This window comes from Stenella coeruleoalba (assembly GCF_951394435.1).
Source record: "Stenella coeruleoalba genome assembly, chromosome: 21".
Taxonomy (NCBI): Eukaryota; Metazoa; Chordata; class Mammalia; order Artiodactyla; family Delphinidae; genus Stenella; species Stenella coeruleoalba.
Window position 1 is genome coordinate 2455774 of NC_137167.1, and position 24093 is coordinate 2479866.

The following is a 24093-nucleotide window of genomic DNA, read 5'->3' on the forward strand; positions in this document are numbered from 1 at the left end:
AGCTGGCTTCTGAGGCCTCCAACCTGCCAGTGATGACCCAGAGCTGGAGGGGCAGTGGGAACCCGAGGCACAAGAGGACAGGTGCTGGACTCCACCCGGGCCAAAGCTCCTTCCCCTGCCCTGAGACCATCAAGCCCTCTGGAGCTGGTCCTGGGAGGGAACATGATGCCAGTTTCTGGCCAGGCCTCTGGGCAAGTTCCTGACCATTTCTGAGCCTTGGTTTTCTGCACCCGGAAAATGGAAGTAATGACATTAGCTGCCTTAGAAGGTTGGCGTTCTGTATATAAGGTGCCTGGCTATGCTTTTCACTTCAAAAACCTCTAATGTCTCTCAACTGCCTAGGGGGTCACCAACTCCAAATCCCTGAGCACAGAATTTAAGGGAGGAGCTGTTCATTATATTGTACACTCCTACTAACACTTCTGCGGATAGACTGAAACTGTTTTCAGAATGACAGAAATAAATGACAGTGGTGCACGCATGATGGGTTCATGATCTCTACTGTGTGACCCACTGTCTGATTATACCCAAGAGGTGCAGGGTGCACTGGGAAGTACAGCAGACACAGTCGTGAATGCAAAATTGGTATCAGATAATAACAAGTGGATGTGAATACCTGCTACGTGCATGACGTGTCCTAATTCCATGGTCAGTCGTATGATATAAATGTGATTGCATTCATGAACCTGAACGAGGAAACGGGTGGAGATGAGTGTCAGGTTTAAGATCATATGGGCTGGAAGTGAAAGAACTGCATGTGAACCCAGGCATGTGGCTGGGGAAACCCTGATACTAATTCCCACGCTGAACTGAAACTGCAAATACGATGCATCCTACATAAGAGACTTGCACAAAAGCAGCCCCCGGGGATGCCAGCAGAGGACTGTCCCCCCGCCGGAGCTGACTGCAAGCTGCCAACGTGTCTTTAGGTTACAAGTGCGGAGCGGGAGGGAGTGCCAGCAACTGGCTCTCACGAGGCTGGTTGGTGCACGGCTGCTGGACGGAACCCCAGGTTCTACTAGGGACCCTGCTCCAGCGGGGTGACTGGGGCCAGTTCCTGGGCGATTTACATACAGTCACAACAGTGGAGGATGCAGAGCTGGAAGGGACCTCAGACAAGCCCCAGCCTCAGTGCTTCCCTGGTAGCATCCTTCCTCCTTTAGAAGATGTCATTCATCACTGCCATCCTTTGCTGTCTAAATTTTAAATGTCAAGTCCCTGATTATAATGCTCCAGCGGGGCATCACCAACCCTTCTGTTATAAATAAGTATCTTGGGCAGGGAACGGGACAGGCCCTGCTAGGGAATGAATGTTTGTGCCCCCGTAAGATTCTTAAGTTGAAGCCTAATGAGATGGTATTTGGAGGTGGGGCCTTTGAGAGGTACTAGGTCATGAGGGTGGAGCCCCCATGGCGGAATTAGTGTCCTTTTAAGAATACGAAGGAAAGCTAGCCCTCTGTCTGCTCTCAGCCATGTGAGGACAACAGCAAGAGGGGGTCCTCACCAGACACCTGATCTGTGGTGCTTTGACCTTGGACTTTTCAGCCTCCAGAACCTGGGAAAATCAGCGTCGGTTGATGAAGCTGCCCTGTCTGTGGTATGTGTTACAGACCAAGCTGAGACAGATCCCTCTTGCATGTGCTCTGCGAGGGCTCCTGCCTCTTGATAAAACCGTTTACCTACCTAAGTTTTGAAAAGAGGGATAGTTTAACACTATGCTGTTGTCTCTTCAGCCACCCTCAGCATCCTTTAAAATCCCATTTTTAGGGCTTCCCTGGTGGCGCAGTGGTTGAGAGTCCGCCTGCCGATGCAGGGGACACGGGTTCGTGCCCCAGTCCGGGAAGATTCCATGTGCTGCGGAGCGGTTTGGCCCATGAGCCATGGCCGCTGAGCCTGCACGTCCGGAGCCTGTGCTCCGCAACGGGAGAGGCCACAACAGTGAGAGGCCCGCGTACCCCCCCAAAAAAAAATCCCATTTTTTAACCCCTGCCTCAGGCACCCATGATATCCAATTTAAACCCGCACAAATGGCTGGTCCCCCCACAGTGCATCCTGGAGCCCCCATCCCGGGACCCCGAGACCTCATTCCACAATCAGACATTCGCTCCCGCTGCGGGCCTTGCTGGGACAGCAACCTCCCGACCCAGAGGAAGACAGCAGGAGTGGGCAAGGTCGGCCCCACCAAGCCCAGGACCCAGTGGAGAGACAGGTGCCTGGAGCCTCCTCTCCCAGCTCCGGAAGTACGAAACGCACGTACAGCCAAAAGGGCTCCTGGAAACCATTCCTCAACGTTTCCTAATCAAAAAGACGAGCGGACTGTATTAACTGCCAGGTTCTTCACTACAGTTCTCTCCTCTCTCTAGACCAGTTCCCCCCAGGGGACACCTGGCGGTGACAGGAGCCAGTTTAGGTGTCCCCCTGGGTGAGAGGTGCTCCTGGCTTCGAGGGGGGAGAGACCAGGGATGCTGGGGGCACAGGACAGCCCCCAGCAGGGAGTGATCTAGCCTGAAACGCTATAGGGCCACAGCCAGGGAACCCTGGTCTACACACACAGAAAACCGTTCTCCAAAAACTAAAGATGTGGTGTTCTTAATCCAAGAAGAAATCGTACCCACAAATCACATTTTATTAGTTGTCCAACGCCACCTTCCATTCATGTCCTGGGTTTTAATTAAATTTTATGAACTACCAGTACAAATCAATACAAAGCTTTTTTTTTTTTTAACACACCAACAGCTTGAATGTTCCTGAAGCTTTTAAACAATGAGTTGACTGCGGGCAAACAGAAGGCAAGGACCCAGAGAGATAATTAGCTCATGCATCTGGTGCTGGCTAATAATTTTCACATGAATGTAGAAACCACTCAATGTTAACTGCGTTTATTTTGTTTTTAAATAGTTGGAAACTATAATAAAAGGCAATTTTCAGAAGCATCTTGGTTGACTGGGTAGAACAGCTTAATTTAAAAAATAATTAGTTACTGCCCCTTGGCTGGGGTGGGTGAACACACAGCCCAGTCCTCCGTCCCGCTGGATGCCGGCAGATGGAGCGACCTTTCACAAAAGACATTTTCCTGCGTTTCTTCTCGTGGAAGCCAGAAGCCAGGAACAGCACCCTGCTTGGAAAAGAGAATGTTTGGTTCACACAGTCAGCTTTGGTTTATTTAAACAGGTAAGAAAGTGGTCCCCAGTTCCCCTGAGGAGAAAATGTGTTTTCTGACTTCTATCACCAGTCTGAATGTTTCCTTTTCTGTTAAGGTAAAAAGTACATTTTCCTTTCCCTCCAGTGTTCAGTTGCTCCTCTCCGGAAATACTCTTCAGATAAAGTATCCCTGTGTCTCGTTCGGTCAGCAGCCCCAGGCCACGCCTTCCCCATGGTGACCGTCTGCCGTCCAGCGCCCGCAGGGCACTGCCAAGTCCTCGGATGTGGGTAACAATCCCATGCTCTGAACTGAAAGTTCTCATAATGCAGCTAAAAGTATCTTCTCAAAAAAATGTAAAAATGTAGCTAACTTATGCTCTCTTAGTAAGGCTTGCGAACTGGTAATTAAATAAGCAGAATATAACTCATAAGCCAAAAAAGTGTATTTTAAATAAAATTAACAGACTGTTAAAACTACAACCAAAAATATGGATGAGCAGGTTATTTTTGGTTAATCTTGGGCAGAGATGATATAATAGCTATGGGTTCTTTTTCGTTTTTAGTCCATTTGGTTTTGCTTGATATATTCACAAAGATCATGATGAGCGTATCTTTGAATTTCACACAGTCTCTCCTCACCGGCCTCCTGACATTTCAGCATCCCAGACACTACAGCCCCACTGATAATCACTCAGATGGGGAGGGATGTGCTGGCCTTCCATTCTAATGAACTTTTTACAAAACTGGTCTTTGTTCATGAATATTTCAGTAAGCATAGAAAACAAACAGCTCTTGCTTTGCTGTAAACACACCATTAGGCTCACAATCTCACGATCAGGCCGCCTTTGTCAGACACCGGACGGGTGCGTTTGGGCTGTTTTTGCAAGCCAGGTTGAGGGGTTTCAGCTCCTGTTGCAGAAGCTAAACAGGCAGAGGGAAACAGGAGGCTCTCCCCTCGCCTGCTTTACTCATCAAATTCTTTTCATCAGTCAAATTCTTTTCTTGCTCTTCAGGGCAATCTTTTCCTTGTTGCAGCCATTCATTTGGTAACTGCAAAAGGAAAAAAAATAAACCGTCTCCCCACATGGGCCGCTGGGAGCTCATGTTTTCTGGCTCCTTGTCTCCTGTTTCTGTTTGCGGAGGTGGGCCTCTATCTCGTGCCTGAAGACCAGCATCCCCAGCTGCCCGTGGGACGCCTCGTTCATGGCCTTGGACTGCATGCACATCTTGTACTGCTCGGGCGTTAGCTCGTCTACGCAGCGCTTCTCATGCCAGAGGTGGAAGAGGCCCCGCACGGGCGTCCGCACCACGATGAGGTTGCTGTGCAGGTACTTGCGGTAAAGGTGCACGTCCTCGCCACCCCAGCCTTTGATGTCCAGGTCGAACCCACCTGTGGGAGAGAACACACTGCTGAACACGCTGCCGGGGGGCCCCCTGGTCCGCGCCAGCACAGGACGCTGCGTGGAGAGTAGGAGCATCTCGGGGAGGTCTCCCCGCCCCGCCAAGTGACGAGCGTCCACCGGGGTCAGAGAGCTCAGACACCCCAGACACAGACGGCCTTGCTGGCAGCGGCTCCAGCTCCGAGACAGCGTGACTGCACACAGCATCCCAGCCTCGCCTGCTCCCAGGAGGCCCCAGCAGCATGGCGGGCCGCAATTATAACAGCTCTGGGGTCAGCGATACCCCAGCCTTAGACCAAGGGCTGCCGCAGCGTCCCAGCGTCCCAGCGTCCCAACCTCCCAACCAAAACCTCTGAACGAAACCTCGTGGGATTCTTTGAACGTGGCCTCTTCCTGCAGACCAGGGCCCTGCGGTGTGAAGAATTCACAGCCCACTAAAGCACTGTTCCTCCTATCGACTAAAGGGGGTCCCCGAAGCTGTGTGTCCTCCACAGGCTGGTGAAAGGAGTCATTTTAAAGGGACTGGCCTCACAGTTCTGAAGTTTGACTCACAGGATCTCGTTTCACGTTCTAGTGACTCCTTCACACAGTGAGGAAGGGTCACCTTTGAAAACTGAGATGGCCTCACATCTTCTCTTCACTTCAAGCCACGGCGTCCCAGACAGAACCAAGAAGCACTGGCCTTGCTGTCGTCACCGCTCCTTTCTCACTGAGGAGATTTCTTGGACCTTTTGTGGAGAAGTGACTCAGTGTCTTTGTCGCACAGCCCCTGATTCCCTGCAGTCTCCAGGCTCCGATGCAGACCTCCACTGGAGGGGGAAGTGGGGAAGCCAGCCTGCACCCCTGGCGGTGAACACGGGTGCCGTGTGGCCCCCGGACGTGGGACAGGAAGATCCTGAATCACGGCCTGAATTCGAGCCTTGGTTATCATACCGGCGGCCACTTTCCCTCTCTTAAGTTTAGTTTCTTTACCCTGAAATGCAGCAGGTGCCATAACCAGATGAGGCAGTAGGGTAAGGGGCAGTGCTTGGTTGGCTGTGATGGATTTCTCATCACCGGTATCATTACTACTTATTAAATAGAAGGTGTACAAGTGAGACACCTGCAAATATGCACAGGATGGCAAAGAGCGAGGGGGGTCCAGATGGGACCCAGAGGCTCTGAGCACGAGCCCCCTTCCCGCCTGCCACCCCCATGGTTGTCAGTGACAGCTATGCTCTATCGTTAGGAAAATCCAGTGTGTTATAACTCCAAAACTGATAAACGTACATCATCTCAAAATCACCTTTGCTTGTACACAGAGTGAGGAAACAAGAGTTTCTCAAAATGGAAATTTCCTTCAGAACATTTTAAAAATACGTCACTTTTGGAAATTAGATTTGCACATAATCATTTAGAACGACTTCTTAAAGAAATCAAGGAGCACCTGTGGTGAGCTGCTGGGAACCTGAGCAAACCCACCACTCAGAGACCCATGTCCCCCACGTCCTGCTGCTTCTAACAGGACTTGACTTCAAGACGTTTGGGTTTTTTAATCTTTCTATCTTGGTGGTCTCTTCGAGGGTCCTGTAGTCCCTGATGTCCACCGCACTTCTGAGCAAAAGAAACTGGCCTCCTCAGACCGACTCACTGACCTTACAGAGAGAAGCCCTAAGCCTTGGGCAGGAGGGGACGGGGCCAGGAGAGAGCAAGACAGGGGGCTGAGGGGCCCCAGGGGGACGCAGGGGTGAGAGTCTCCACGTGAGGGCGGGCCTCTAGCTCCACCCCGCTCAGGGTCCACCCGAGCCTCTGGGCCCAAGGTCATGGCCTGGGCCTGTTCACTCATCCCCGGTCATGTACAATCCACAGATCTATTCCCTCCAGAGGCACCTGAGTAGGTGCTGCCATGGGGGGGGGTGCTATTTCCCGGGGACAGGAGACCCTCGGTGCTGAGCCTGACTATGCCCCCCGATGTCTGTGAGGTCCATCTGCCTCTGAGAGGCTCGGTCCCTCATCTGCAACCAGAAGGCCTTTCCTCTCTGTGTTCTGGGAGCCGTGTGTGTGTGTGTGTGTGTGTGTGTGTGTGTGTGTGTTTGAGTGCGCTTGTGCATGTACATGTGTGTGCATGTGCACACGTCCATGCATCTGTGTACATGTACGTGTGCCTGCGTGCCTGTTGACAGTGACTGCGCACTCCGGACTTGAAGTGACATCTGGAATTTTCACAGGTTCAGCAGAGAGAAACCGGAATCCTCCTGCTGTGTGATTTTCCCCAGTCCTCCATGCTGCCCTTCTTTCTGGTGGATCCCCTCTCCGTGGAGGACGTTCTGTGCGGAGGACACAGGATCCCGGCCCGGCTGGAGGGAGGCCCTGGACAACTTGCTTCGAAGCCACCTTTATGCAACAGCCTGACTTTGCCCTCATTTCTGTCCTCCCCCAGGGACTCTGAGAGATGCTGAAGGAGAAGACAGGGTCCCCACTGCCCGAGCGCCCTCAGCCCAGCACCCACATCCGTGGCCGGAGAGCGTCCTCCTTAGGGACCAGGGCCCTGGGCTCACCTATGTTGATGAAGTCGGACCGGTACTGGCACGTCATCCCGAACCCGAAGTCTCTCCAGAACCCAGTTTCCTTCTTTATGACCTGCAGGGAGGGCACCATCACTTGAGGGAGGAGGACAGAGTGAACATGGATGGGGGTGTCACACATGGGGGGCGCGTCGCTGACACACAGCCACCCCCTGGTTGGGGACGTGGACAACAGTCAGGACACAGCAAGCTACCCGTCCCCAAGGGGCTCTGTGATTTTGGGCACCTGTGGCCGGAATGTTTCCAGGGCAGAGGCTTGAACACACACACACACACACACACACACACACACACACTCACTCACACACACTCTCACAGTGCAATGGGGTCCGGGGTGGGGAGCCAGTTTGGGGCAGCGCCATGGAAAAGCCACCTACACATCTGTCCTGACACCTGCACGGGCGAGAAGGAGGCCTGGGGCCCACAGGCCAGGTGGGCGGCCAGCAAAGGGCTCAGGAAGCTGAGAGAAGGAGAGAGAACCACCTAGAATTCAGGCGCCCTGGCCCGGGGCACGAACTGGACTCCCTCAGGGACTGAAAAGAAAACCCGAGGCTGCGCTGCTGGCCCTGGGCAAGGGCACCGAGAGGCCAGGTCCTGAGGACACGCTCTGTCCATTCATCCGCGGTCCGTTTTAACATCAATTGCTCCCCACGCACGTGCGGGGCCTCCAGGCAGGGACCGGCTATGAAAAGCCGGGCCTGGCCCTGCCCCGTGTCTCACTCCGCAAGTACGTTTCTAACGTATTTGCTGGAGCAGCAAGACTAATTTTAAAATGGTTTTTGTCGTTTACGTAGTTTTGGCTGCACTAATCCTGGGAGTGGGTTTGCGACCCTAATGTCTGTTTTTCCAGATTTGTCCTGGTCGCTCGCATAGGTGTTAGGAGGAAAGGAGGTCCCGCAGCAGGGCCCCCACGCTGCCTGTTGCCCGCTAACTGGAGAGAGCTCATCCCGCCCGGGCGAGACCTCTGGCCGGCATGTCTGCCTCAGGCAGGCCCCTCAGTCCCTCTGTTTCTGTTCCTTTAATGAGGAGATTCAGCCAAGTCGCCCCAAGGACTCTCCCAGCCTGACACCCAAATACTCACCCCCTCGCTGCCCTCCACCTTCCCGAGGGCTCACTCCACCTGTACCACAGGCTAAACTACACTTGACAAATGGCCTGCAGAAGCGGCGATGGACTTAACATTTCCTGTACTCTGCAACCTATGAAACCGTCTTATTTCACTACAACCTACACGTGGATGTCACTTACACTATGGTTGGCACAAATCAAGACCAAGGAGAAGAAGGGCCGGGAGAGGCCTGTCTCTCCCCCTCGACTCCAGAACAAAGGCCTGCTGTACGGTAGCTCCCCAGCCACAAGGGTCATTAGTATCAACTGGAAAGATTTCACAGGGCAGGAAAGTCAGGAAAATTTTCCACTGAGTCATTTTTAAAAAATGGTTTCTGTTCCATCCCAGTCATGGCAGGTACACTGTCTCTGCCACAGCTAATGGCTCACTGTCCTTTCTGGTGGCCGGGACACAGACATGGCCTGGGTAAAAATGCAGTCAAAGAGGGCTCCCCTGGTGGCGCAGCGGTTAAAGAGTCTGCCTGGCCAATGCAGGGGACACAGGTTCGAGCCCTGGTCCGGGAAGATCTCACATGCCTCAGAGCAACTAAGCCCGTGAGCCACAGCTACCGAGCCTGTGCTCTAGAGCCTGCGAGCCACAACTACTGAGCCCACATGCCACAACTACTGAAGCCTTCGCGTCTAGAGCCCGTGCTCCTCAACAAGAGAAGCCACCACGATGAGAAGCCCCCGCACCGCAACAAAGAGTAGCCCCCACTCGCTGCAACTAGAGAAAGCCCGTGCGCAGCAAAGAAGACCCAACACAGCCAAAAATAAATAAATAAAATAAATTTATATATTAAAAAACTGCAGTCAAGAGCCGTGCAGCATTTGAACTTCAAATATTTGGCAGTGGTCTACCTGGCATTTAAGAGAGGAAGCTCCACACAGGGAAAACAACGGGCCAGCGCTTAGGGAGAAGCCCTAGAGGGACTGCAGAGGCAGCCTCCCAGGACCCATCCACACAGGGAAAACAACGGGCCAGCGCTTAGGGAGAAGCCCTGGAGGGACTGCAGAGGTAGCATCCCAGGACCCATCCACACAGGGAAAACAACGGGCCAGCACTTAGGGAGAAGCCCTAGAGGGACTGCAAAGGTAGCTTCCCAGGACCCATCCACACAGGGAAAACAACGGGCCAGCGCTTAGGGAGAAGCCCTAGAGGGACTGCAGAGGCAGCTTCCCAGGACCCATCCACACAGGGAAAACAACGGGCCAGCGCTTAGGGAGAAGCCCTAGAGGGACTGCAGAGGCAGCCTCCCAGGACCCACTGAGTGGACACAGTGCCCGGCAAGGTATGACCCTCACCTGGGGACAGTGTGACAGAGGCAAACTGACTTGTGAGCAGGGAATGAGCTACACAAACACGTACTAACGGGGGCTTTAAAGCTCGCAGGCCATGAAAAGCCAGTATCTGAACAGCACGTCGAAGTTCAGCCCTTGGTGGGAAGAGATCCGGTGGTGCCCTCGGCATGTACCGTGCGGGCAAGACGGGCGCGCGTGCCAAGTCCACGCCCCTCAGGTGGGCTGGGCGCTAACTGAAGCAGCGCCCTCGACAGCCCATGAGGCCTCGAGCATGCGGCAGGCCGCGGCACAGCCCCTTTCCGAGCCCTCGGTGGGTTAACTGCACCCTCCCCCAGGCAATCAGAATAAAATCCACAGGAACATCCGGCCTGCAGAGGCCCCACGTGACCTGCCCCTGCCTGCCCTGTCCATCCCCTGTCCCCTCAAATGTGCCAGCTCACAGGTCTCCAAGGCTGGACACCCGCAGTCTGCCCGGCTGGGGTCACCCTTTCCTGCTCACCACTGGGCTCTGCTCAGAGTGGTCACCCTGACCCCCCGCCAGTGTCACGTCACATCAGCTGGTTTATTTTCTCTGTAACGTGAGGGATCTCTGAAACCCTCCTGTCGAGGGACTGTTTCCGCCTGCTGTCCTCACCCACCACAGCTGGTGAACGTAAGCTCAGGGCCTTGGTCTCGTTCAGGCTGGATGGGCAGGTCCAATCCAGCACCCAGCAGGCACTCAGTCACTCCTTCTCCAAGAAACAAGTGAGGAACAACCGGCCAGTGGAAACGGAGACAGCTGGGGTAGGGAATTCTCAGCAGTGAGGGGCTCAGCCCAGGCCTCGGAGTCCACTGAGGAAGCTCTCAGAACCTTGGGCTCTGGACCCACAGGCAGAAACGCTTTTCCCTTCCTGGGCTCTAAGCAGACGGCTCGACTTCTTAGAACCTCTGCCCCAAGCTCCTACACGGAGCTACACATGCGCGTGACGTCTACTACCGTGAAGGAGATGGAGATGATACTCTAAAAGGACCATCCCCCTGCCCTGGATCTCACTCCTCTGCTTCCAGGGCTGTGTCCTCAAGACCACGCCCCCTTCCGACCCCCAGCACCCTCTGCACCCGGATCCCAGCAGGCTCTGCCCGGCACGACACACCACAACCGGACAACTGGGCAGTGGTCAGGCCCGCCCTCCCTCGGGGAGCCCCCAGACACGCGCTCTGGGGGAGGTCACGTGACGGGAGTGATAACTTCCTATCAGGACCAAAACACAAAGCACAAATCAGCGCCTCTCCCCACAGATGTGGGAAGGCTCCTCCCTGAGGCCCCACAGGTTCAGCCACACCTGTGGGGCTCCACGTGGCTGACTTGGCAAATGCCAGGGAAGCAATCTGAGCTGGAAAATAAAATCAGTTACAAATTCTCAGGCAGAGTATTTCCTCTAAACCGGAGAGAGTCTCCCAGGAACCAAGGCTGCGTTTGGCCCACCTCACGTCACCGGAAACCCCATGGGCCCTGGGTTTACAGGCCTTGTGCCTGATGTGAGGCTCTGTCGTTGTTGCCTTGAAGTCTTAGTAAATCCTGAGTACTGGGCCTGTGAATTCACCGTGCACCGGGCTGTGCAGTCACGCAGTGAGCGGCAGACAGCCTGGGCTGCAGGGGTCCCGAGGCCGGGCTGCCACCCCCCATACACCCCGTGTGGGCTGGGCCCTGAGGCTCAGGGGTCACATGCACAGGATCCCAGGGGCTGCGTGTGGTGTGCACAGGCCTCGGGCTGGGAGGCAGCATGACCTGCCCACGATCACTCAGCCAGTCGAGGCCAAGCCCAGACCAGCACCAGGCTGGCCATGACGGTGTCCATTTCTTGACAAATAAGGTGTTTCTCAAGCCACAGCTTTCAAAGAATTGGTCTAAGAATGGACTCAATTGCCACCTCCTCCAGGATTTGTACTAACCCACACTTTTCTACAAGTCTCCTTTCATCGGCATCTGCATGAAAAAGTGAAGTGTTGGGACTTCCCTGGTGGCACAGTGGTTCAGGATCCGCCTGCCAATGCAGGGGACACGGGTTCGAGCCCTGGTCTGGGAAGATCCCACATACTGCAGAGCAACTGAGCCCATGTGCCACAACTACTGAGCCTGCGCTCTAGAGCCCACAAGCCACAACTACTGAGCCCACAAGCCACAACTCCTGAGCCCACAAGCCACAACTACTGAAGCTCGCACACCTAGAGCCTGTGCTCTGCAACAAGAGAAGCCACAGCAATGAGAAGACTGCGCACGGCAACAAAGCGCAGCCCCCGCTCGCTGCAGCTAGAGAAAGCCCACATGCAGCAACAAAAACCCAACACAGCCAAAAATAAATTAAAAAAAAAAATGAAGTGTCTTCTGAAGGGCATCGTGCTGGACCAGGACTCTGCCCAGGGAGCCTGCAACCCAAAGCCAGACCCTCTGCCCCCTGGAAGCACGCGGATGTGGAGAACGTGCCCCTGCCCCCAGCTGTCGCAGTCTGGTCCCATCACTTGAGTTCCCGACCTGCCACCCAGCGCTGAGGGCGTCTGAGCAAGTGACACATGCCTCTGAGCTTCAACGTTCTCACCCGTGACATAAGCGTAGCACTCCTTTTCACCTTACTGACTGTTACACGACAACGTGGGCAGAGTGCCGGCTGCCCAAAGGCCACGGACATGGCATCTGTTAATGTGACTTCTGTTCTCAGCGAATGTCTGCTTCCTGAACAAACAGAAACAGACTAAAAGGATGGACCAGGCCCAGTCAGCACTTTTTAGAAATTTAAACTGAAATGCAGGTCAGTGGTGTAGTACTCTTTGGACTAAAGGAGAGAGAAGGGTGTAACGAGAGAGAGGTGAGGACAGGGTCCGCGGACCAGGTGTACGTTGACCAGTCGTCAGACAGTGCCGGGCAGGACCACGTGGCAGAGCGAGCGGCCAGGCACTGTGGGCATCAGCGCCGGAGAGGAGATGGCCCTCGGGGGAGGGCAGCTCAGGAGACACGGGGCAGGGGTGCTCCGGCTGGCGTCAAGCCCAGGTGCTGGGGTCGGGTTTGCAGACATTTCCTCGGTGATCAGTACGAGAGTCAGATTGTGGAGGGCAGTTCATCCCCCAAAGAATCAGGATTCAGGGCTGTGCTGGCACGGCCTGGACCAGCCCACCACCTGGGCAAGGAAGTCTCTTCCCAGCCCTGTCCAGAGACGTCACAGGGGAGCCTGCACCAGGCCCTGTGGGAGGACTGACTCCCTGAAGATAGACAGCCAGCGCTGGGAGCCAGCTCCTTCTCGCTTCGGAGGGTGGGCTTTAAACACTTCTGAGCACACCACTGACTTTATGCCTTCAAAGGTTTTTTTTTTAGTGGAATTAATCTGTGTTTTGGAAACGCATCTCTCGCCGAGGGTGAAGGAGAGACTGGAGTGTGAGGGAGAGATGGATCTAGATGGCTCCTGCAGTGGCCTCAGCAGGAACTGACAAGGCTCAAACCAAGAGAGGGGACGTCTAAAGTTAGCGGTTACATAAATGAGGGTTATTCCTTTCTCGGAAGGCTGTTTCTACATTAAAGCATCAGCAAGTTTCACCTCAGGTTTAAAACTCTACAAATTAAATATTAGTATGAAATCCCATGATTTCACTTACTACTGATTACTAACCATCTGTACTCAAATGTAAAGAAAGAAGTAACCTGAACACAAAAAAAAATCCCCGTAAATTTGGTTTCTCGCCTCTATCTGCAGGCAAACGTTATCAACTGTCAGTGGCAACAGCCAGAAGCAATAAGTGGTACACTGACTACCAAGGTTGTATTTTCAGGGCTGCTGGCCAAGGCTCCCATTTGCACATGGCAGTCATCTGTCACAGCCGCATTCTGGACCTGGGCTTTCCTGTCACCTTGACACTGATGTACTCCAGTGAAGGCTGTCAAGAATTTATTAACATATATGTGTCGTATCTTTCAAGACTGAGCCAAAAGGAACCCCTGGCAGGAAGTCTCTCCTAATTTACCCACCTCCAATCACTACCTGTTATTTTATACCTTCTCTGCACCCACATGTTTTCTCTCCACCATATTAACTTCAGGAGTTTGAGGCTCTCCTCTGGTCATTTCCCTTTCTATTTCCGCTCTCACCTAGAACTTAAGCAACTCTGTCTCTGCCACACTAGATAAGGGAATCCTGGTCTTGGCCTGAGCTCTAGCTGGCTGTGTGATCCTGGGCGAGTCTAGGAGAAAGAAGTGAGTGAGTGAGATGGCCTGGGGCATCGCTGCCACGCATAGGAAACTGCTCCAGTCCCTGACTGCCCCACGCACACCTCAACTAGCTCTCTATGGGCAGCAAGTGCTCCAGAAATGGCTCATCCAGTAAGAACATAATGGATGCTTTTCTTTTTTGACAGAGACCCCTTTGTCTCAGAGACAATTGCTCTTTCTAGGATAAATAGCCATAATACTGACTCCTAAAATACCAGACCCGTGTGCTCTGTGGAAGGTCTCAGCTGTATTCGGAGGTGACTGGTAAAGGCTGCAGGATAACTCAGAGGCCTCGGAGCTGTGGACACAGCAGTCTGAGTTCTGTTTCTGACTTGACCACTAATTCTGAGGACCTGAGAAGCTGGCTGGACCATGCCAGACCTTGAGCTTCCCTGCAGGAATGGCAATAAAAGCATAAAACTTTTAAATTGTGAAATGAAGTGAATTCCTTGAAAGCAAATAAGGTCTTGATTTGAAGTCGAAACATTAATCCTATTCAATGTCAAATGTAAAGCAGTACTTTATTTAAAATCAAAGGAACTTTTATTCTGATTGGTTGAAAGAAAATAAATCCTGCATCCCATTCCCCGCCTCAATCCCTATTAGAAGCTTAGAACTCTATGGAAAGGAAACATGAAGTTTTTCTGTCTCAACAGGAGTGATATCACCTCTAAGTAGTGAAAAATTCTTACTGTGTTTATGTATAAAGCACATGCATACACACAGTATGTACAGATACACAACGAATGTGCAGTATTACAGTTTCGCTGGGAGAAGAGAGAACGGTGTTATTACTGTGCTGTGTGCCTCACGCCGCAAGTGAAGCCACGCTAAGACATGGTGAGAAATGAACCTGGTGCAGCCTAGAGGAACCCAGGCTGGAAAAGATCATTACATCAGCTGCCAGAGGTTAACTGGAAGGGGACCCAGGATGGGGTGGGAGGGAACAGGTTTTCCTACTTCTGGAAGCCTCAACACAGAATCAGTCTTCCCAAAGAATTCCACAGAACACATTTTCAATGAAAATCAGTTTACTTTCCCACTGCAGGGAAGCATGGAAGACTGAGTCCCATCACCTCCTCATGGTCAGACAGTGGCTTCCTTTCTCCACCCTGAGAGGTAAAGAAACACGGCTTCGCCACCTCAACAGGAGAGACAGCCGCTTGAGGCAATTCCTACTGCTGCCCCCCAGGCTCAGCCTGACCTGGCAACAGCTTCAGATAAGCCCTGCTGGCGTCTCTACAGAAGATCACAGCCCAGCTTGGCGATGACAACAGTGGGACATTTTGCCTCGGAGGGGCACACCTTCCAGCAGCACAGGGACCTTCTGCTGGCTTCACCCCGTCCGCCTATTGCCTGTACTCTCTGCGGAATGGACCAGCGAAGACATCTCAGCTTACAGAGAGCCTGGGTGCTGTGTGGGTCCCCTACCCATCACCTGTGCGGCTGGGATCTTAGCACAGAAGTCCCTCCCATATTCCTGTGAAAGCCACCTTGCTGGTGACACTTCTGATGCTAATATGGGAATGGTGACGGAGAGCAGGGATCTAGCCCCTGCCCCACTGTGTGCCTGGTTGGGGGGGGCACCTCTTCCTGACTTCCGTTTTCCACCTGTCAGATGGGAACCTAAATCTCACCTTTCTTACCTCATAGGATTGTAATAATAAAGGGGAAATGTGCTGCAACCATGATGCAATAATACTGGTTTCCAAAACCGTAGAAGCAAACTATGAAATTACCTTTCTGTAAGGTACTGTTCCTATTTATCTTCCACTTTTAAATACTGCAAGCCTTTTAATCAACGAGGCGCTGGGAACAAAGGCCAGAACACCTGTCACACTTACAAATTACTCTGGGAAGCAATCCACAGGTTTCCACTCACCTCCACTCATGGTCAGGTGCCCCTGGTGACGAAAGACATGAAACAGAGCCCCACCAAGGCCCCTCGGGGGAGCACTCACCAGCTGCTTTTCTAAGGGAGGGATCGAGTCATGATGGCCGTATATTATGCCAGGATTGTACTGACTGAAAAGGACCGGATAAAATACCTTCTTCCCTGCAAACCAGAAAACAAACATATGCGCTAAGCAACAGATAAAGCTGTTAGGTTTGTTCATTTATATGCGACCGTCAGAAACAGCCTAGGGATCTGCGTCCACTGTCCCTTTTGCCTCCACTGGTCTCTGACACAGACCTTAGCAGTACTGCGGCAGGTAGACCAGATGGACACACACGGATTCCCGACTTCCCAGCACAAGGCTAATGTTCTAAGCTCTGACGGCCAGTGGACCTGGCACTGGGCACAACTAGTGGGCGTGGGTGTGAAAGAGGGCCCCAGTGCCCCCGTCCTGCCAGACCTTAACCCTTTAACTGCTGGCTCGTGGGGCAGTCAGCCAGGGTGACCTCAGGCAGCAGGAAAAGACTTTGGGAGCCCCGGGTAGCTGCTCTTTACCAATTTTCACAGAAGAATTTCAGTATCTGAACAACGGACATGGCCATTCCGGTGGTTATCAGCTGAGTATCGGCCTTGCCGCCGAGTCAAAGCTATGAGGACAATTTTCATACTGTGGGTTCTTTCTGTCTGGAGCCCCTCCTGCCCCGGTAAACGCCCATGGCCACTCCTTCCCTTCGGTTTCCGTGGTGTCTCCCAGGTTCAATCCTCCCCACCACACCTGCTCCCTGGTCATCCCCTAAAGCTGCCCTCCTAGGGGAGAATGGAAAAGGGCTGTACACACGAACTTGGGACCAAGAGTCCCAGAGCTATGGTGGCTGACAGGCCCCCAGCACGACACCAAAGGAGGATCAAAGCAGACGGCATCCTTGTCTTTGTCCGCGGGGTAAATAAGGCAGATCCAGGAGCGGGTCGGCGGGGCGAGCTAAGAGGTGCTCGGGAGCGGAGCCCCACCTGGCTGCGTGTTCAGCCTGCAGGTGTTGAGGAGCTCGGAGGTGAAGTAGATGTCCACGTCGCAGAAGAAGAGCAGCACGTTGCGCCCCGTCCAGGAGCGGGCGCCCACGTCCAGCCCCTTTCCCCGGGAGAACTCCCCATTCAGCTGGATGAAGGTGAAGTTCCTGAAGTTGGCGGCTCTGAAAGGTGAGACCACACACAGTCACTCAGGTGCCCGGGCTTGCTGCCGGTGGAATCCCCTGGAAAACACACAACCGAGGCCCACGACATCTCACCACGTGTCTTCTGTGACCCGAGGGCACTGGGATTAAGGGTACCAAGGACACTTGAGAAGTCTTAGCACCAATTTATTTTTTCTTTTTCTAGCAGTTTCCCCATATTGAAAACTATTGTCACGGCTAACGTGTGCTCCTCATGCGGGGGAGAACGTGAGCCAGTGAAGACCAGGTGACAGAACCCGGGACAATCCCAATGCCTCTGGAGCCAATGAAACCAGTGGCCAAGGAAATAAAGCCGCACTGCAATGGCCCCACTGAGCGGCTTCTCATCGGGGTTCCCTCCAGGAACCCGGCAGCGTGGTCCGGGTGCATGTCTATCCCCAGACACGCTTACACCTGGATCCCTTCCCCACCCGAAGGTAAAACAGCCGAGCACAGTAAGGAAATGACACTTGGATTCAGGAGATGAGGACGTTTGGGACCTGGCTCCCCTGTGGATTAACACTGTGATCTAGGCAAGCCCATTAATCTCCTGGAGCCTCAGCTGCCTCGTCTGCAAAACAGAAATAACGACACCTTCCTTAACTGCTCTCAGGGTGATCAGCGTGGTAAGTGACGCTAAGAGTATAATGCGCACCAGGGGAGCATCCTCCAGTCTGTTACCAGCACAGGCCTGAGGTAATGGAGTCCAGGTGCGTCTTCACCTGGCTGCTCTCTCCCAGAACCTTCTGAGATGCGGCACGTCTTGAGCAAAAATTCCAGGAATTCATCTAGTACCTAGTGGGACAGGGACTGTCTTCTCCCAGAGACCCACTCTGGGTCCTACTGGACTCCCAATTCCACTTGTACAGGCCTGGCATCTGGCCAGCCCCTCTCCCGTGACACACCCTTCCTGTCCTGATGGTTTCCTCGCCCCCAGCTCAGAGCCCGCCCCCCACCCAGCCTATCCCATCCCCCGATTCTCTCTTATCCTGATGCCTCAAAAGAGGTTCAAAACCCATCTCCATTGTTTAAAGTCTGTAACTATCTCGGGTAAAGGTCACCACAAATACAGTCATAAACTTTTCAACTGTATCTGGTAGTTTAATCGGTGGAACTAGTTCTGCTACCCCTTCCTTGACTTGTCACCTCCTTTCAGACCTGGCAGTGAGCTTGGGTTTTTTATCCTGGGAATCTGGGTCCAAGCTTGTCTGAGTCTGAGGCCAAACATGCTTTTCAGATTAAGGCAGAAGGCCTGGTGCCTGGAGGAGACCTGGCGTGTAAGCCAGGAGCCCAGGTCCAGGGCCTGGAGCTGCCCAGCCCCACTGGGTACCCAGTGGATGCTGGTGACTAACCGTGTCCACAGACGAATGACTGCAATCCAGCACTGCCTCTCATTATTTGGGGCAGTCACTCCACTTCTCTGCCCTCAGTTTCCTTGCTGCAAAGCCTCATGGTACAGACCTCAGGCCCTTTACATGCTAAGGTTCTACTGTTGGATGATTCAGCCCAGCACTGCTCTACCCGGTTCTACTCTTTCAGAACTCCGTTTTGACTCTTCTCTCTGGGTAGGCAGGTCCCAGTTCCTATTTTCTGTGAGTCGCCTGGGGGTTATGCCCCAGCATTCCCTGGTAGGGACAGCGCTGCCCCCTTATCCGCAAAGAAGACATCCAGGTGGAGTGAGACCCTCGCAGCATCTCTGCATCCCCTGGAGGTTTCTACAGCCCACTTCCCCCTGCCCTACTTGATCAGTTCTCAGGAAAGTTCTACCCTTGGGAGATGCCTGGGTTTTCACCTGTTCATCTTAGCTAGCCTCACAGAACTTGTCCACTGTGCAGTGGGCCGGCTTTCTCTCACAGCTGTAGCAGGTCTCTTTTCTCAACTGTCTCACAGTTCATACTCTGTGAGACCACAGGGACTAACTTCCAGGGCAGGGAGGGCTTACGTGCCCAAGCACCAAATCCTTGTTCACGTGTATCTGACTCATGACCCAGGTGGCTCCTCCCAGAGGTTTCCCAGGGTCTATCATTAGAGATTGCAAATAGAAAAATGCTTCACATTTGAACGATGGCAAGAAACTTTCTCCAAGAGTAGGGGAAGGCAGGTCCTTAATTCACTGTGTTAAAGACCAGCAAGATTTTTGTCCCAAACAGCTTACAGTCCATTTGTGTTGACATATCAAATATTTACACACAAATAGTATATTTGCTATTTACTGTGTAGAATATCAAACATTTACACAAAGTGGAGTCGTGTTTAATACTTACATAAGAATACAGGCAGCATTAGAAGCTGAACTAACAGCATCGAAGGCATGACCAGCCAGGGGGCTGAGTGAGTGGTCGGGAGGCAGCAGAGGGCTACAGGTCCAGGGAGAGTGGTGACTGGGGGAACACACGTACCCCACACAGAGCTTTGTCTCATTTGTTCTGTCCCCCAATGCCCCAAGCCCTGGTCTGAACTCTGCTGATGGACTGCTCTTCTCTGCCCTGCTGCAGTGGGTGGAGGTGGGAGAAAGGGAGGGGAGGAGAGGGGGAGGGGAGGGGGGAGGGGAGGGGAGGAAGAGGGGAGAAAGGGGCGGGGGAGGGGTGGGGGAGGGGAGGGCAGGGAAGGGAGCTTGCCTGTTGGTCACCGTCCCTGGGAAAGGGGGCTGGGACAGCTCACCGTCCTAGTGCTTGAGATGACCTTGAGGTAGAATTTATTTTAAAGTCTTAGAACATCAGCCTCCATGCTTCAGTGTGTGGTCTGTAGAGGAAGAGCTCTCGGGGAACGGGTGCCAGGTCCATGGCCGGATGCACACGCAATCTGCCTCCTCTCTCTTTGTCCAACCTCCCAACGAGGATGAGATAAGCCATGTTACACCCACGGCACCACCCAACCTGACTGTGCACTTTAAACCCACTCTCCAGCGCGTCCACAGGCCAGACGCAAAGCCCCAGGACACAGTTCCTGCCACTTGCTGTCCACACAGCGGCCCCTCTGCCCCACGGGCCCCGGCCGTCTCTGCTTCCCACGCCCCACAGAACCCTGGCTTCCCATCCACCCTGATCAACGACGGCCGGCAGGGGACCTGAGGGACCTGGACAAGACTGCACACCGAGTCCCTGCTGGCCTGGGAAGCCCCATCGGCCGGTCCTGGGCCCTGGAGAGGCGCAGGGTAACTCTGTCACCATCCGTGGTTCCCAGTGGGGCGGCCAGGTCACTGTGCTCAGTTACACGTCTGTCTGCAGGTGGATATCGGTGCTGCCCTCTTCCTGATCACTCAGCCCAACACCCCCTATAATTAACCAGGACCCCTCCTTCTCCTCTCTTGCCATCAGGAAGGACCTCTGATAATTGACACGTGATCTCTGCTGAGAAAGAGGGCTGAGCGGGAGACACCAGAAACCAAATCAGAACAACTTCCCTCCCCTCTTCTCCAGAATGGCGAGATGAACACACTGCGAAGCATCTGGGCTGGGAGTGGGACGCCCCCTCCCATCTCGGACTCATCAGCACCAGCTCCGGAGCACAGGGTGCACGGGATGAAGGGACACCAGCTTCTGCAGGATAACCGGGCCCCCGACCTTCCCGCAGAGGGACTTGCTCGCTGGGCCCAAGCGTCCTGCCCAGCAGCACGTGGACAGCATACTAAGAGGCTGTGCAGAAGCAAGGACACATTTCAACACAGAACACTGACTGGCCCGTGGGGTCGTGGGTTTGGGAATGTGCATGACACGACCACAGGGCCACAACCCCAGATGCAGGCCACAGAGCTACACGGGCAGGGGCCCTGTTTAGTTCTCTGTTCATCCCCATCCCCTCTGCAGCGACCAGCCGGAAGATGGGCACCAAGAGCATGGACGCACTGGGGCCTCCTGTGTCAGCTCAGTGGTCTCTCCCTGGAATCCACCTCCTCCTCTGACTCCAGTGAAGATCCCACCCAATCCTCATGGCCCACATCGAGTGTCACTGCCTTTCACCCTCCTGTGAAACAAGGTGCCTTCTCTGGGCCCCCAGGCGTTTGGGCCAGTTCCGCCTCCGTTCTCTTGGGCCCAGTGCATTCTCGTGCCCTGTGCACTGGACCACCTGGTCTGTCCTCTAAACCCTGGAGGACAGGGACTGCTTTATTTTCTTATCTCTGTCTTCAGAGATTATCAGCACTGTGCGGTAAGTGGCGCCCATGGGGACACAGTGCAGCTCAATAAACACTGGGTGAATCAAGAGACGAGTCAATGTAAAACACAGAGTGCGTCTCAAACCTGTCACTGTGGGAGATGCTGCCCCAAGACACCACCTCATCCCCTCAGGTGGGCACCGGAGAGGCCCTCACACATCCTAAGCCCACCTCCCCCATCAGAAAGAGGCTCCAACCAACATGTTCCCAAGAACAGGCACAAAAAAAGCTTTTAAGAAGATGACAAATATGTAAGTAACAGAAAAAAAGAGAGCTGAAGAAAATAAAATGCAATTTGGTTTGAAATATTTAATTTAGCCATACAAAGAAATGTAATATTTAGCGGCATGTCTAGAGTAATGGCCTCATGAGGAATGGGCTTTTTCATGGTAGAATGTGGGCATTATACTCTCTACTATGTAATTTCCTGTTATGAATCAGAGCCTGCAGTTCCAAATGGCCCCAGGATTACTTATAATTATTTCTTCTCTTTTCCTCTTGAATTGTATTATCAACTGATGAAACTCTTGAGTCTCTCATTCAATTCCTTTCTTTTATATCATAAGGCTGATGCACTGGGTCTCCTCCAGGTTATTTGTAGTCATGCTGACAGAGGTTAAAATGACCTGAGGCAGCCACTGTTTCAACCGGAGATTTAATTTCTCTAATTGACATGCATTTCCCAGAGCTGCTGGCTTAAAAATGATAAAAGATCTTGCTGTCTAATGTGATTTACTCTAATACAAATTTCTTCCCACCCCTGCAAGGAAATTCTCTTAATGTGACACTTCCCACAAGAGCCCTTCATAAAAAAGAAGAAAAAACCTTTAAAAATTTACATAGAAATATTATATTTGATGTATAACTTAAAAATTTAAATCTAACAGCCCTGAATATTGACATTTCTTATGAGTTCTATTTACTAAAGGGATCTGAATGTGGTAAGTAATTTAAGGCTAAATATATTCTCAGCCAGTTGTTCACAGTAGGCATTTTAAACAATTTAGAGTTTTCTAGTTTCTGAGCTTATATACAAGCCTGCTTATACAATTGTTTTAGCAGTTTCTTTTGAAAATATAAATAAAATTGACAAACCTTTAGCTTATTATCTAGAAAAATAAGAGGGATGACTCAAATTAATAAAATTATAAACAAAAAAAGGAGACATTACAACTGATACCACAGAAATCCCAAATATTGTAAGAGACAACTATGAAAAATTACATGCTGACAAATTAGATAACTTAGTAAAAATGGATAAATTCCTAGAAACACACAACACTCAAGACTGAATCATGAAGTAATAGAAAATCTGAACAGACAAATAATGAACAAGGAGATGAAAACCTCCCAACAAATAAAAGCCCAGGGTTAGATAGCTTTACAGATGAATTCTACCAAACATTTAAAGAAGTAATTCCAATCCTTCTCAAATTCTTCCAAAATATTGAAGAGGAAGGAACACTTCCAAACTCATTTTATGAGGCTAGCATTACCCTGATACCAAAGTCAAACAAAAACACAACAAGAAAAGAAAATTACAGGCCAATATCCCTGAACATAATGCAAAATCTTCAACAGAATACTAGCAAATTGAATTCAAGAGTTCATTAAAATGATCATAGGCCATGATCAAGCGAGATCTATCCCTGGGATGCAAGGATGGTTCAACATCTGAAAATTTTAAAATGTTATACATCACATTAACAGAATGATGAATAAAAATCATATTATTATTTCAATAGATGCAGAAAAAATTCAAACAAAATTCAAACATCCTCTTATGATAGAAACTCTCAACAAATTAGGAATAGAAGGAATGTACCTAAACATAATAAAGGCCATATATTATAAGTCCACAGCTAACATCATACTCAACGGTAAAAATTTAAAAGCTTTCCTTCTAAGATCAGGAACAAGACAAGGATGTCCACTCTCGCCACTTTTATACAGTACAGTATTGGAAGTCCTAGCCAGATCAATTAAGCAACTAAAGGAAATAAAATGCATCCAAATTGGAAAGGAAGAAGTAAAACTGTCACTATTTGCAGATGGCATGATACTATCTATAGAAAACTCTAATGACTTCCCAGAAAAACCATTTTAACTAATAAATGAATTCAGTAAAGTTTCAGGGAACAAAATAACATATAAAAAATCAGTTGTGTGTCTATCAATACAGATTTATAGTTACTGCTTTATGAAGTTATCTTTTTACTTTTACATCAGATAAGAAAAAAGCATAAGCAAGAAATACATTTATACTGTGTCTCATATTTCCCTATGTAGTAACTTTTACTGGCCCTCTGTATTTCTTCACATGGATTTGAGTTTGTGTCCAGTGTCCTTTCATGTCAGCCTCAAGGACTCCTTTCATTATTTCTTGTGGTGTAGGTTTACTAGTGATAAAGTCTTTCAGTTCTTAACTGAGGAGGTCTTAATTTTTCTTTCAATTTTGATGGATGGTTTTGCTGAATATTGAATTCTTGGTTGCCAGTACTTTACTTTCAGCACTTTGAATATGCCACCCCACTTTCCATCTCATTAAGGATCCCATGGACCTGATGAGTTGCTTCACTCTTGCTGCTTATGTAATACGGAAGAACAAATCTGACTCCATATTGGATCTGTTTCTTTTACTTTCTTTGTATACTGCTTTTGCTAGAAATTAAATACGTTGGCTATAGCCTGAAATATACAGGGTAGCCCATTCTCAAGGCTCTGACCTTTAAAGGTATAACTCTTTTCCATTCATATAGAGATAAAAAGTTGCAGAACAGAGAACAACATTTGTCTTGTTGGAGGTTTACAGGAACAACGTTACCTGACCTACCTGACCTACACGGACAGCTGCAAGAACGAAGGATTCCAGCACCAAGAAGTTTTCAACAACTAACCACACCCCCTCCCCTTTTAGTATAAAAGGAACCTGAATTCTAACTCAGGAAAGATGGTTCTTTAGGACTCTAGTCCACCATCTTCCAGGTCTGCTGGCTTTCCAAATAAAGTCGTTATTCCTTCCTTGCCCCAACAATTTGTCTCTTGATTTACTGGCCTGTTGTGCAGTAAGCAGTACGAGCTTGGACT

At 51.4% G+C, this 24093-nt stretch overlaps 1 protein-coding gene across 3 annotated transcripts in view; it reads right to left on the bottom strand.

The window, feature by feature from the left end:
- Positions 1 to 2498: 2498 nt before the first annotated feature.
- Positions 2499 to 24093, bottom strand: part of CSGALNACT1 (chondroitin sulfate N-acetylgalactosaminyltransferase 1) — a 322828-nt gene continuing 301233 nt past the window's right edge. For all 3 annotated transcript variants that reach the window (XM_079909316.1, XM_079909315.1, XM_079909314.1), the window contains exons 6-9: positions 16654 to 16832; positions 15710 to 15804; positions 7079 to 7160; positions 2499 to 4531 (exon numbers count right to left, since the gene is read on the bottom strand). In XM_079909316.1, the coding sequence (XP_079765442.1) occupies positions 4242 to 4531; positions 7079 to 7160; positions 15710 to 15804; positions 16654 to 16832 (646 nt within the window). In that variant the 3' untranslated portion in view covers positions 2499 to 4241. The remainder of the gene's footprint in view (positions 4532 to 7078; positions 7161 to 15709; positions 15805 to 16653; positions 16833 to 24093) is intronic.